The 14632-nt window shown below is 47.8% G+C and overlaps 6 protein-coding genes across 6 annotated transcripts; 4 read left to right on the top strand and 2 right to left on the bottom strand.

Moving 5' to 3' along the window:
• Positions 1-45: 45 nt before the first annotated feature.
• On the top strand, positions 46-1244 carry V1513DRAFT_329017 (uncharacterized protein). Its single transcript, XM_066894698.1, has 2 exons — positions 46-552; positions 618-1244. Exons 1-2 carry the CDS (start codon positions 235-237, stop codon positions 927-929), a joined length of 630 nt encoding a protein of 209 aa, XP_066754515.1. The 5' UTR covers positions 46-234; the 3' UTR covers positions 930-1244.
• A 1299-nt stretch (positions 1245-2543) lies between these two features.
• On the top strand, positions 2544-4082 carry V1513DRAFT_377019 (uncharacterized protein; the record flags this gene model as incomplete). Its single annotated transcript, XM_066894942.1, has 3 exons — positions 2544-3215; positions 3265-3929; positions 3986-4082. 3 exons carry the CDS (start codon positions 2544-2546, stop codon positions 4080-4082), a joined length of 1434 nt encoding a protein of 477 aa, XP_066754514.1.
• Positions 4083-7339: 3257 nt separating this feature from the next.
• V1513DRAFT_441826 (HD domain-containing protein) lies at positions 7340-8490 on the top strand. Its single transcript, XM_066897578.1, has 2 exons — positions 7340-7974; positions 8031-8490. Exons 1-2 carry the CDS (start codon positions 7596-7598, stop codon positions 8369-8371), a joined length of 720 nt encoding a protein of 239 aa, XP_066754513.1. The 5' UTR covers positions 7340-7595; the 3' UTR covers positions 8372-8490.
• Positions 8435-10207, bottom strand: V1513DRAFT_412699 (glycosyl transferase family 4-domain-containing protein). Its single transcript, XM_066895758.1, has 2 exons — positions 9809-10207; positions 8435-9751 (listed from the first exon to the last, which is right to left on the bottom strand). Exons 1-2 carry the CDS (start codon positions 10180-10182, stop codon positions 8563-8565), a joined length of 1563 nt encoding a protein of 520 aa, XP_066754512.1. The 5' UTR covers positions 10183-10207; the 3' UTR covers positions 8435-8562.
• Positions 10208-10319: 112 nt separating this feature from the next.
• V1513DRAFT_441823 (WD40-repeat-containing domain protein) lies at positions 10320-11971 on the top strand. The gene is made up of 2 exons (XM_066897577.1): positions 10320-10549; positions 10602-11971. The coding sequence occupies exons 1-2, from the start codon at positions 10498-10500 to the stop codon at positions 11684-11686; spliced, it is 1137 nt and encodes a 378-aa protein (XP_066754511.1). The 5' UTR covers positions 10320-10497; the 3' UTR covers positions 11687-11971.
• V1513DRAFT_441819 (uncharacterized protein) lies at positions 11703-14226 on the bottom strand. Its single transcript, XM_066897576.1, has 2 exons — positions 12292-14226; positions 11703-12241 (listed from the first exon to the last, which is right to left on the bottom strand). The coding sequence occupies exons 1-2, from the start codon at positions 13759-13761 to the stop codon at positions 11750-11752; spliced, it is 1962 nt and encodes a 653-aa protein (XP_066754510.1). The 5' UTR covers positions 13762-14226; the 3' UTR covers positions 11703-11749.
• Between the last annotated feature and the right edge of the window lie 406 nt (positions 14227-14632).

Here is a 14632-nt window from a genome sequence, read left to right as displayed (position 1 = left end):
ATAAATTAAAATAATAATAAGTGGACAATGAAGATAATCAACGGTCGATCAACTCTATAAGGGTAAGGGCTGTGCCGCAATTTGAGTTCGTGGCGCGCTGCCCGCCTTCGAACTGCTCATATCTGTTTTCAGGCCAAGAGACTACGGAAAGCGAGTCCCGTACTTGTTCAAAGATCTCCGTGTCATATCATTCGTTGTCGATACAATCGCTGCTTTATTTTATTAGTTATAGATATGGCGAGCGATAGTGCGACGACGACTTTTATTGCCTGCATAGTCATAGGCTTCTTATTAATACGGTGGTTCGTGATCCCATCAGCACCGCCATCGTCGTCCACGGCTGCTACTGACACGGGGACATCGTCTTCGCAAGCCATCACTGGAGCTAGTACTACGTACCGAAGAAGACGGCCAATTACTCAGGGGATGATAGAAGTTGTTCAAAGCATTGCACCCACTCTTACTGTCGAGCAAATACGATATGATCTCGACCGGACAGGATCTGTTGAACTCACGATTGACCGCATTCTAGCTGAGGGCGGATTACCATTCGTAAGTTTACACCAGATGTTATAACGTGGTGACGTTGATACGATATCCTGACAATGCTGTGTTAGCCTCCGAATGCGCAGCCACACACACCACAGACGCAGGCATCGGCATCTACGCCTGCGGCTACGAAGGGTCCGTATTCTGATCTAATTAAACGATATAATCTTCAAGCAAGACTTCATAATGGCATTGAAGTGTCGGACGAATCTACGGAAATAGAATCAGGAAGTACATCGACCGGGGCAGTGAAAAAGGCGAAGTGGAGTCAATCGAAGGAAGAGCGGCAAGCAATGCTACGGAAACAACGGGAAGATATGATTCTGCGTGCTCGCCGCAAGCTAGAAGAAGATGACAAGAAATCAAATGCTACAGCATGAGGCATGTGCAGCGCTGTCAGGTTTGATACTCTTTACCTCAGGAATTGGATGAGGTTGCAGACTATGGGATATCGAGCTTTCGTTTTGAGTTTGCAGAAAGTTTACTCTCTAAGCTTTCAGCATTTTTTCTGCTTTCAGAATGAGCTTTGAGCATTGTCACGCTTACTTGATTGCTGGCCGGCGCATAGGCACCTCCCTCATGCTTCGTGGCCCTTGGAATTAACGCTCATTTGTACAATGTCGTATACGAAAGTACCAATGGTTGAATCTATATTTGTTGATGTGATGGATTGTTTACATACGTGTTTACCTACGGCTCGCGGTTTGAGATTGGATAAGTTGATGCTACAGGCAATATTGTACATATACTATAGTAATAGTTGTTTGTCGCGCCTTTGTGAAATTGGTTGACAAGACCCTAGGGTGGCATTGACTATGTGCATGGCACATACCTCCAGTATATGATATCACCCCTACAGTTGAGTTGCGGCTTTATGGCCTTGGAGCCCGACAGAAATTTGAAGCAAAAGCTGTAGATTGTAACTAAAATATAGTGCAGTACTATATGAAGGTTATTGTTCAGTAACATTGCTCATATCTGTAATGGAATTATCGGTCGCCATTTTCATACGCAATCCACCTGCTTAGCAAAGAACCCACAAAACCTAGATTGCGAATATTAAGCGGAGCATTTGGGAGTCTTTTGCCTCCCCAAGAAGTAGCTTAATATCCATGAGGGACTCTGCAGCCAGGCTTGTAGCATCCCAAGAAAATTGCCGCTTGACATCATGCACTCAGTGAAGTACTTGAGCATGATGTAAGGGCGAGTACCGTGTTCGCATATGTATAGACTTCCTAACGAGAATCTATACGAGAATCTATAGAAAGGAACTTCCATTCGGATAAGGGCGTAGGGAAATCCTCCAGGGAAAAACAAGAATCCCGGAGGTAAAACTGCACATTGTTCGTTATGAGTTTGTCACAGGCTCCGCGCTTATCTTGACGCCTTGACGACAAGGCGCTCAACTGGGACCGGTGGGACCCTCTGCCTTGCACTCCCGGTCTGTTCCTTGCATCGGACGATGACAGGGAACCGTAGCGAGGACAGGTGGAGATATTTATAATCAGAGGAGAGGCACGGAAGCCAGCGTGTGTCAGATACGTCCAAGAGCGAGTCCCCGCTGAGCCTCGGCAAAACCGTCTTGACCGCGATTGTGTTTGTTTTATGGTGTTTGTTAGGTGCCACTTGATGTCGAACCGCGTACTCAATCCAACCGGTGTCGCGCTTCTGTGGGTTAGGGCATTACAGTACGGCTTTTGGCGGAAGCTGCGCTGACTCACAGATCACAACGATCACGTGATTGTGGTCACATAATAACCGAAGAAACTTCGAGAAAGCCAAAGCCAAAGTGTCATTATGGCGTAAAGGGTCAAAATATATTTGAAAGGTGGCCCCGACTTTCCCGGGTAACTTGCACTGTTCCACTTTTCTTCGGGAAAGTTGAAATAGGCTCGCGAGAATAAATTTTGGTCGACAAATTGTGAATAAAGCTATTTTCCTCGATCGTCGCATTTACTTTCCGTAGCTTAGCTACCTTATAGATTGACAGCGAGATGCCCTTCACAGTAGCATCTACAAGGGCGACAACAGTGCTGCGGAATCAATTGAAAGTACACTTTACACCATGTCCATACTCGGTGTGCACCAGCTCTCGGTTTTCGTCCACGAGCAATACACGCGCAAGTCCGGCTCGACCAACTTTTAGCCCAAAGCCCCACTCAGAAAGAAAGCGAAGTAACTCGTTACCTCTGTATTTTCAGTCACGGCGGTCGTTTCATTCATCTTTGCTGTCCTTAAATGGGCGAACTGATCCTTATGGAACATTAGGAGTTAGCAAGAATGCGTCGGACAAAGAGATCAAGAAGGCGTATTATGCGCTAGCTAAGAAGTACCATCCAGATGTTAATACTGAAGATGGCGCCGAAAAGAAATTTCATGATATTCAGGATGCGTATGAGATATTGTCAAACGCAGAGAAGAAATCCCAGTTCGACTCATTCGGACCTGGGGCATTTGGTGGTGCTGGCGCTACCGGTGGCGGTCCCGGAGACGCTGGCGGTGGTCCATTCAACCCGTTCAGTAATTTCAGTGGATTTGCAGGCTTTGGTGGCGGTCAAGCTTTCGACATGGAAGATTTGTTTAGCGCGTTTACAGGCGGTAGCGCTAGGGGTCGAGGTCGGAGATCAAGAGATACAGTCCAAGAATTTAAAGGTGACGATATTGAGGTAGGCTTTGGATGACAATTACCGTGTATTGAAGACTAACTGTTTGTAGGTGCTTGTTTCTGTCTCCTTTATGGACGCAGCGAAGGGTATTTCTAAGGATGTCAGCTATAACCCATTAGTCGCCTGCCACACTTGCAGCGGGACAGGCTTGAAGACCGGCCATAAGCGCGCTACGTGTCCTAAATGTCGTGGAACCGGCACCCAAGTTCATATGACTGATGGTGGATTTGCTATTGGCACAACTTGTAATACTTGTGGTGGCACGGGGGTCTTCGTCGATCCGAAGTCGGCCTGCGCAACTTGCCACGGCGAGGGTATATTGAAAACTCGACGCACGACAACGGTAGATATTCCACCTGGGATTGAAGATGGGATGCGATTACGAGTGTCGGGTGAAGGTGATGCACCACCGATTCAGTCAGACAAGAACGTCCGCATTCATCGGGGTGATTTGTATGTCAGAGTCAAAGTTGAGCCGCATGCAGAGTTCTCTCGAAAAGGTCCTCACGTCTTCTACACTGCTGAGGTTCCTATGACCACAGCTGCTCTCGGCGGTAAAGTTCGAATTCCGACACTCAGTGGGGAGGCGGACCTCACGGTACCACCGGCTACACAATCGGGCATGACGGTTACCATGACTGGTAGGGGTATGCCAATGCTACAACGCAACCAGAACGGTGATATGAAGGTCACGTTCAAAGTTAATACATTGAGGTATATGCTTTATTTATAATATCTTTCAGAAATGTGTATTAACTTCTTTATCACAGACCAACGAACACTGAACAAACTAGACTTTTGGAAATGCTAGCGGATGCATTTAATGACCGGAGTGCAAGACGAACTCAGACGAATAGAGACAAGTGAGTTGAAGTTGATTTTCAGTAATTCCGTTCCCAAGAGTGCTTTGGGTTACGGTATTTCTATATCATATTGGGTGTCATGCGTCATTGGATTATTTGGGAAAGAAAGCTTTCAATATAGACGGCCTTTTGTGTATATAAAAATATAATGTATTTAATATTTCTATGACGGCTTATTGTTTTGGTTCTGACTGTCATACTTCTCTTCAGTTCGTCATTTTCATCTTCGTCGTCATCCACAACAAATGAAACCGCGCCAAAAGGACCGAAACAGTCTGACCAGTCGGCTGATCACGACGGATTTTTGAAACGGACGATGAAGAAGATATTCCATGTCGACGGTAACGAAGGGGCCGACGAAAAGAAATAGATAGAACGAATCACGCGCATTTGCAACAGAAGCACATGATCATGTATTAAGTGAACGGTGACACGATAATATTAATGCAGCAAATTTGGCTGCAGAGCTATGTACATATGGATCTCATAAAGATGTTGTGTGTCGACAAAAAGGCGTATGATGCATCCCTATTCGCACCTATTATTTCGATGCCAAATAGTACTGCTCCACGAGTCATTTATTTTGTATATATTATTATTCTTTCTCATGTCCTTGTAGTGTTTCTTGATTACTCTAGGTTGTGTGGCATGGTACGGACATCAGCGAATTCATGTCCGCGAATTACTTTGGGTTAAGTGTACACGGTATGCAATCGCGTACTCCTGAATAAAAGACATGAACTCGAATTCCGCCGTCCGGCACAAACAGCGACATATCAGTATCTGTATATCGACTTACCCCATTCCCCAAAGCTCATTAAAATCTTCACCCCGCCATTTCCGAATCTTGAAAGTGGCCGTATGCTCGGTATGATGACTCAATCCTGCGACCCAAAGCGGCTGTAATGCGTTATTCCAACATCCGCTACTAAATGTTAGTTGGGTTATAATTAACTTGTGTGATGACGAAAGTGAGAATTACTGGTGCATGTTGCTGAAAGAACGGCGCAGATTTGTTTCGCGTGACAAAGCATGGTTAGGCTTGTTTTGCATGAGTAGAATACATGCCCTGTGATATAGTTGATTTCCAGAAACCAAACACATGCTAATCTTGTCAGTGCTTAGAAGCAAATAAGGAGGAACAAAACTTGCTGGCCCATTTCCAGACAAACTAGTCGCGAACAGTGTATTATTTTCTTCGCCAAATGACAGAAGGGGCTTCATTTCAGCTTGTCGCTGCTCAACCCATATCCGCAGCTCATTTCATAACAATTTCGCATCCAGCATCATAGCTGCTTCCCGTTGTTGGGCTATCGCTAATGAATAAATTTGTGACAAACGTACACAAGAATACCGCGCAATTGGCGTACATGTCATATGATGCTGTGCTCTGAATAGCCCTCCGGCCGCATTTAACAACTTTCCTAATCCAGTCTTGCATTTTAATGGTCGTGGGTTCTTCGCCGATGTCGGCACGTGATAAATCCATGGAAGCACTAGCATAGGGATTGACCCAGACCTCCAACACTGTTTATCCTTGCTGACGGGAACAGGGCGGTACAGCCTTCGAGATGTCAACACTAGTTCTGGGGAGAGGAGCTCATCATTTCGAGACAGCGTAGGACCACGCAGGGGACTGTTGTTTCAATATTCTTGGATTGTACAGTTGGTAGAAGATGCTGAAGTGATTGCTGATATAGTTCGAGTGTCACAGCAGATGTGTACTGATAATCATTCGCTCCATTTGGCGCGGCACGTTGAGTAAAGAGTAGAAAGCGCATAGTTGAAGTGGTTAATTGTCACACATATCCAACTTGACATGTCAGAATGGTCAGATCAATCGGAGTACCCAGGAGGCGATTTCATTGGCGTAATTCGCAACAATCGTGCTTTGTCAATATTCAAGAGAGCACCATTTGCAGTACTTGCCAGAGGACCAGGAGCGCGTGATGGCGCATTTGCTGACGAGCATATGTAATCTACTTACGCGAAGTGCAGATCATGATTAGTCGAATTTCCTTCTTCGGAGACTATATCTATATTTGCGGGCAATATCGCTACTGATCTAAAGCTTGGTAGTATAATCCCTGGTCCAGCTATCCGAGCCATCGAAAGTGCCTCTCTATGTGACACTTTACTGCCGTTTTGAAAGCAAATAAGCAATATTGATATCGGCTGGGAGGAACGCGCTAATGACGCATTGAGAAATATCTGTCCAAAGTATGTCAACGAGCTGTTGCCCAGGTTGTGACACTATGATGGTATTCGTATCAGTTGGGCTGCTTGCTGCCGGATTAGAACTACTAGTGTTGAAAGTATTTACAATAGTTCGCGGGCTCCTCGCTCTAAAATTGGTGATTGCGCGCTGCTGTTCCGACGAGTCCAGTGTGTGCCAATGCATCCATCCATTGGCGAACATGTGGCAGTAGAATGTCTAGACATTTTGTCTCGAATTTGTTATCATCGGAGCCCGATTCACGTCGCAGCTACAACAAAGGAGATGTCATTGAGGATTCAACTGACATCCTACCAGACGGAGTAGCCGCCGACGTCGAAGTCACCGATGTCGCATTCAACGATAGCAAAGACTGCGCTGTTTCAGTCTTTTTGTAATCACGTTCTGATTCGGACGCTCCTTGTCGACGAAACTTGCTCCTTCGTTTACAATCTATAACACACATAAATCTTTGCACGTCGCTATATGCTTATTCGCACCACTATGTCTGAATTATACAGCTTCGGGATTACAAGTTATGCGCAGCAGGCGATACTTGCCCTGAGTTCGCCTGAAAACAATCCTTTACACACACCCAGCTTAATTGGAACCTCTTTGATCTCATACACAGGTTTCGCCTCGTCGCCTAAACCAATATCAAGTGTGTTAAAATATTCTTCCATTTGCTTCAACGCAGAAGTGTTGGTACTTCCATTTCCGGCGACAGCTGCGACAGGTTAAAAAGCTAATTCGAGCTTGATTCCTGGGCTCGTCTGCAAAGGTTCTAGGAGATATTTATTGCCCATTTCATGACGAAGCACCACTTAACTGCCATTTCCCGGCACAAACAATTCCAAATATTCTAACAAATTGTGGCGCATAAGTCCAAGTCGTGTTGTGAGAGTCAAGAAGCTGTCTCTGCGAATTATTTCGCCCGCTCTCGCAGGGGGCAACACGAAGTTCATACACTTTGCCTTCTAGTCAAAACTTTAATGCCTGGTCCGGAAAGCTCAAGGAAGCCCCTGTTTTCGCCCTTGAGTCATCGACATTTGTTGCCGGCTTACAGATTTGCAGTCAAATAAGGTTCATATTACGATGGCGCTAGCACATATTAGCATTAGTGCGGTTCGGGCTCTGCTTTTACGCGTTTGGATAAACAAATGCCGTGGGCTGTCGCCTCATCAAAGCACTCCTTCCGTGCTATACTTACTTGCCGGCTCCAAATTTGTCGAGGGATGCAAAACTTGCTATCAATTTGTAGTAGATCCTTCCCGTGAAGACATTATAGAGTGACTCACCGGTATGATTTCATCGACCAACGCACTGTCAGCTTCTTCTGTGGATAATGCCAACGGCATCACCGACCTTGACAGTATGACTCCACTCTGGACTCCAGAAGCCGTTATCCCGCCCGAGATCCTCAAGCTTCCTGCGCCACTTTCTTTCTTCCGTATATTACGGTACCTCAAGGTGCAGCGACGAACCGGTTGGTTAGACCACGGCATCCGAGTCGAAACCGCGGAATCTATTGCGGACCATATGTACCGAATGGCCGTGATGTGTTTGTTAGCTCCCACTGAAGAGAAACTGGACAGCAGAAAATGCGCGATGATTGCCCTTGTGCATGATCTCGCTGAAGCAGTGGTTGGTGATTTGACGCCGATGGATCCAGTTGGTGCAGGTTTGTGGTCGTTTGAGTGGCGCCTAATTGAAGTTAGTGTTAATGGAGAATTCTAGAAGAAAAGCATAGACGCGAGCGCGAGACTATTTTATATCTCGCAAATCAGCTAAAGTCCGTCAATCCCAGTGCATCAGCCGAACTGACAGCCTGCTATTTTGAATACGAAGAACAGACCACGGCCGAAGGGAGATTCGTGAAGGACTTGGACAAATTCGAGTTCTTACTACAAACTGCAGAGTACGAAATGGACGTTAAAGCCAGAATCGAAAGTAAGGATGTTGATATTAAGAATTTTTGGTACGCAAAGGAGAAGATCACGCATCCGCTTGTCAAGGAATGGACGAATCAGTTGATCGATGAGCGGACACAAGTCCTAGGAGAGGAGCTTCATTGTTAATGTTATCCTGTAGCACGCAAACATCATTATGTGGATGCATTGGCTGCATTTAGTTTGGCCGGTTTGTTGTACATACATTACATTTCACGCATTTTGATTTATAGTATACAAGAAACTCATTTAACTTAATAACCCGTAAAACTCTCTACACCACCCTTTGTCCCATAGTTATGACTTCTATACGTCCTCTTTCACAAATTATCCCGACCAAACAGTGCTGGGGCGATAGTATGCCTCGCGACCAACCCAACGGCACAACAGCCTGCCTGAATCCCCAGGATCACTATCGCGAGTCTATCTTCGCGTAGTGGACCGGCCCACGTAAGCACGAGATTGACGATTGTGAAATTCGACGAAGATTTAATCAGGCGAGTCTCTGGATCTCGTTCTAAATCAAGTAATTTCAATTTTCCGAGACTGGTGAGCAGGAGTAATTCCGCACCTTTCGGAGGTATGTCGAAATACACACGCGACGGCTCCAGAAGTCCTGTTTCCGTGTTCAATTTTGGAAGACGATGGCGTGGGCAATCGACTAGCTTAAACAACTGTGGGGCGGAGTATATAAAATTGACAATCTGGGGGATTAAAAACAATAATAATGTCTTTGAGAAATGGCCCAGAATGCCCACTTGGGCGAACACCATACCAGCAAAATAACAGTAAGTGTCGCCGACGAATACGCGTGCTGGATACCAATTATATTTGAGCAGGGCGGCGGTCACGGCGATCAATGGTAGCACAAAGTACGTTGAGAGTAAGTGCGCTTCGGTTGCTGGATGTGGAGGATGGAGTCCCAATATTCTGCCCGGGATGATATACATGGCGTCGTTCAATAGCAAGGAGATTGCTATAATGAGTGATTGGCCGGCTTCGAGACCGTTGATTCCCGCAAGAATGTTGATCGAATTCGGGCAGAAAATGGCCATGGCAAGCATGTATATGTAATAAAACACGCCTAGGTCTACGACCGGCGGCACGGCAGAATTTGACACCATTTCCGGGTTGAATAACTTCCAAATAACGGGAGGCACTGCAACAAATGTGACGCCAAAGTCAACATAGTAAACAAAAATGAGAGGCAAGACGGCGATTGCGGGCAGCAATAACTTGTTCCTCCACCGAATGTCAAACAAATCGTCGGCGACACCTAACACTAACATGCTGAACGAAGATAGTAATGCTGCAAGAAATTCTGCTAACTTAGAATGCGGGAACATGCGCAGAGATCGGCCTTTGTGTAAGGTCGCTGTGTCCAGTACATGCTCTCGATTGCCGCTGCCAGATGTCTCCGTGACAAAGAACTTGGCAAACAAAAACGGAATGAAGAAGAATAGTGTAATTAAGTATACCACAGCGCAAACTGCACCCATTGTTTCCGGTCTGCCCAAGAGTAAGTTAATCAAATCATGTGGTAATGGCCAGATCAATCGACCTTACATTAACGGTCTGTTTTTCTTTCCGAGATCACGACCAACGAACCCGACACGAACGAAGTCGGGGCTGAGAGCTGGTATCAACACTGTAGTAATTACATACGCTAGAACACTAAACCCGATACACGCTAACAGCGGATCATATTCCGAATTGAAAATTAAAGCGAAAGAAATGCCAACCAGGAAGAGCGTCCCCATTTTGGATTTCATTGAACTCGAGCTTGGTACCGCTTCTCGCTGAACCGACTTGTCAACCCCCGATGAGCCACTGGGAAGACCATTGCCTGTGTCTCCACCATTCTCTATAGGTATAGGTGCAGACATCGAGGATTCTGCTCCAACAGATCTGAATATCCATCCGCCCGGCGCGATGAGCATCTGGAGTTGACGTGGCCAGAAATATGCGTAAGTAAGGGTCTAGTGAATTCACGTGCCAATGTCGGTGACACCAAGTTCTGATGCCACAAAATATCAGGCTTCCAAAATAGTTCGACATCAATTTAAGGACAGTCGCGCCATATTACAATTCTTTAACCTACATACGTACATACGATCCCGAAACAACCTGGTACACAGGAAACAATGCCGACCGCCACCAATTGAGATTTACACTTAAGCCTTAGCTATCTATATTGTCTCAATAGTGGAATTTAAGGTTCTACTTGGTCCTTAACGCGACCCACGTCTGCACTAATGAATGCGATAGCAACTGGTCACGAAGACCTTATTCACGATATAGCATACGGTAAATGCTTTACGACATTATGCTCTTGATAAATACTGACTCTTTAATACAGATCATTATGGCCGTCTACTGGCGACGTGCTCTTCGGATCAATTCATCAAATTATTCACCCGCGTGGTTCCGTCAGCCGAATGGACACTGCTCTCGTCTTTCAAGGCGCATGATGCCAATATCTTCAGTCTTTCATTTGCACCCCCCCAATACGGTCTGCTCCTGGCGTCTTGTTCAGAGGATCAAACAGTACGCGTGCACAGCTCGATAGACAACGGCCAGACCTTCACTAAGATTGCTACGTTATCGGACTCAGGGGGTCCTGTGCACCAGGTCGCGTTCGCCAAATTCAGCGGACATGGCTTGAAATTGGCATGTATTGGCGCTGACGGTGTCGTCAGGGTCTACCATGCTGCAGATCCTGCCGACTTGCGGCAATGGCACCTTGCCTTTGAGAAGGTGGTCGACAAGGACGGACTGCTGTCCACTGGCGTCGCTGCCAGGGATTTGCAAGGAGATTTCGCGGTAGACTGGTGCCCGTCTGGGACGGTTCGCGCGTCGTGGTTTACAGACGGATTGGGTATTGACATGGATGACGTTGAATTGCCGCGAGTCGACCGGTTGAGCATCACAGAACTAGCCGTAGAGCAGTTCGTGGCGTCCTCAATGTCGAAGGTGGTTGTGTTTAGGAAGCGGCTGAATGGCGGAATATATGAGTACGAGCCAACCGAGGAGTTGCCTGGCCACACGGATATTGTGCGGGATATTGCGTGGGCGAGCAACGCGGGCGTCGGTGGCCGGTATGAGCTGATTGCGACAGCGTGCAAGGACGGCTGGGTTCGCATCTTTAAGCTGACGTCGCGTCGGATGGGAGTGCGGGCGACGGAATTTCGGAACGGCGCGTCAGGCAATAGCGAGAAACTCGCTGACGAAGACGATCTCGGGTACGAGGTCGAGCTGTTGGACCAGTTCGATCACCATAAGAGCGAGGTTTGGAAGGTTTCATGGAACTTCTCAGGTACTGTTTTGAGCTCGTCCGGCGACGACGGGAGGGTTAGGTTCTGGCGGGCAGCGTACACGGGAAAGTTTGTGGGACTGGGCGTTGCATCAGCCGAGCAGGGCTCCAACGACGAGATGGACGAATAGAGTGCTATGTGTTTTTTACGCCTGCTCTATATCTACTATACGATACAAACAAACTGTATATAATCACATACCACGGACAAAAATGCCGAGCAAGACCCCAATGGGTTTGCACATTATGCCAACCAGCATGAAGGCCTGGTGCAGAGTCGCACAGGTCTGATATACGAACCACACAAAACATATAAACTCACCTACTACCGTCGCGTCCATCACCGTCGCTCGGAGTGCCTCTTTCCGCGCCAACACGTCGAGTGGATACGACAGGGCTGTTGACCTGGGCGGGAATAGCACCAGTGTCATGACAAAATTAGCGAGCTCAATGGGGATGGCTAAACACCGTAGTACAGGCGCGCGTTGAGTGAACCTGAGGAAGCAGTCCGAGATCCGATCCGCAGCTTCGTTGTCGTCCCCAACTGTGCCCGCGCCAGCCGCGAGTGAGCGCACCTGAACTTCAGGTTCAGCAGACGCGAACATGCACAGAGCGAGTTGCAGTCTTTTGCGACTAAGCATCACCCGCTTCGATCGGTCCTTGCGGATCGCGCCCATAGTCGAGCTCTACTGCATGTCAGCGCGGCAAGGCTTGCACAAATACCAAACGCACTTACCAGCAAAGCCCGCGATAGAATACTGACACGCTTTCTCGCCACCACCTTGGCAAGTACCTCTGCGTCGGATTTCGACGTATCGTCGCCGACTATCTCCAGATTCGGAAATTCTGATTTTGATGCAGTGTTGACGGCGGAGATACGCGCCACAAGTAGAGCCTGGAGATCGAGCAGACCCATGCCCGCCATGCTTCTCCGCCTACTGCTATTGCTAGCGCGGCGGATGTTGAGCGGCGCGACAGGCGGCAGGTCGGGCAAATCAAGCTGCTCGTGGGCATTGCTGGACTCATATAGCGACGTTGCCATGGTAACCGGCGACCGACTGTCTTCTCTCAAGTTCCCGCTCTCGTGATCATTCGTGTCGTTGACAACCGGCTGCAGTCTATCCAGGATGATAATCGACGAGTTACGCACGGGCATTGACGCAATAGAGCGCTGGACTAGCCGTGCATCAACACACGGCCCTCTATCTTCGTTATCAGAGTCGCGGACTTCCTGCCAATCCGGATAGTCATCCATCAACCGCGCCAGCACAGCCTTCCGCCGCTGCCGCTCCTTGTCTTCATCCACTGTGATTTCCTTGCCAATGCTTCCATATATCGCGTCGTTGAGATTGAACTTCTTTATCTTCTTGATCTTGAGCCTTGATACTAGCAAAGCCGCCTGAGATTCGCCGTCTCTCGCCTCTGCCATGACTTCTGCATAGTCTCTAACACCTTCAATGCCAATCACTTTCTTCACTGCCTTCTTCCACAATTTTGGCATCGGCTTTTGGGGACGCGGTGCAAACGCAAGGTCAATCACAGTAGGCGATTCACATGATTGGGTCTGCTGACTACCCCATTGTGCCGTTGGTCTGCCTCTGTGCGAGAGAGGCGCTGGCGGAAATTTCGGCGAGCATGGTGCGGGCGGCGGCGGAAGAGACGAAATTCTTTTTTTCCGCCGACGGTTAGTCGGCAACGCAGGCGCAGACACTATGTCTCGATATATAACTTTTGCTTTCAAATCTTCAGGCAGGTCTGGTGGCGGAGACAGTAGAATCGGAACCGATGACACTCTAAGGTTCCGGGTCTTAGTCCTTACTACTGACTTTGGCACAGCAGCCGACGAGCCCATCGATTCGGATTGCGGCCTGACTTTTGGCGAGTACATCCAGTCGTCGGCGAAAATGTGTTCATGATGTGCATTACCGCGATGTATCTGACGCTCGCGAACACCGCTGTTATTCGCACAATGAACCCCGAGGTATGATCCTGCCACAGGAGATACCTGCAGACCTGATTTTTGTGACGCCCCTAGCGTCGTGCTGGCCACGTCGCAAGGCGGATATGCTTTCGACCGTGCCTGTGGCGGAGGTGTAAGAAGCTTGGGAATTGGCCCACAGCGATATGGTCGCGCTCCTCGAAGCGGACGCTTCAGTGGAGAAGGAGGATACGGAGGTGGTGGGGGGCAATATGCAATGGACTTCATCGGATGTTCGATCCAGCGAATCAATCCGCGCGTAAAGTACGGTAAAACTCTTTGGTACAAAGAGCAAAGAAGCAAACAGAATAGAATAGAACAGAACAGAACAGAACAGAAACATTTGGCAAGGATTTGCTATATAGGGATACCACCCGCCGAAGTACTGATGCCCGCCATACCATTTCGTGATAAGAGGGACGCCCTAGAGATCCCATAGAGGCTGGCTCAGTTTCCCGAAGCTGAATAAATGGTGCGCGGGCTGATAGGTTGTTATTGACAGGGCATTGGCGGTGGTCGCCGCTGGGTTTGGAAGGCTGGTTTTATGCCACCACGCTTGCCTTCAGCCAGCCACTTTTTCTGCTGTTACTAGCAAAATTACGCTGCGGGCTCTGCACATCCCCTTCCGATTCAATTATTGAGGATGATTTTCGTTGTTTGTGAAAGCTGGTCATGACTTTGTGGTTTTTATTTACAACACGAGTTCATGCACAAAATAAAGATAAACATTGTAAGTCGTCGCCGGAGCAACGAAACTCTGACCTTCTTGGGGTAATGATCTACACAATTTCGATTGCAATCCTGCAGTACCTTTACGTCATTTGGAACTACCATAAGACAGGAATCCTTCAATGTTCTACCGTACTTCTTTTGGCTAAATGCTTTTTGAATTACTAATCCGCTAAAATCCAAGGGTCAACCGGACATCACGTCTGGATATATGTGTCCACTGCATAACAGTCAAATAGTGGTGACAGTTGATACGCAAAGGAGATGCGATGGTGGGGGCCGATGCCCGCGATGCGAGTCTGCAGGAGTCACAGCGCGTCATTCCCTTTTTCGTAGCAAACCGCAGCAGCCTGCCAGACCTCATTCACAT

Source organism: Lipomyces chichibuensis (assembly GCF_038497645.1).
Source record: "Lipomyces chichibuensis strain CBS 12929 unplaced genomic scaffold V1513scaffold_9, whole genome shotgun sequence".
NCBI classification, from domain to species: Eukaryota; Fungi; Ascomycota; class Lipomycetes; order Lipomycetales; family Lipomycetaceae; genus Lipomyces; species Lipomyces chichibuensis.
The sequence above is the reverse complement of the archived record's forward strand: the minus strand, read 5'-3'. Positions and strand labels throughout refer to the sequence as shown.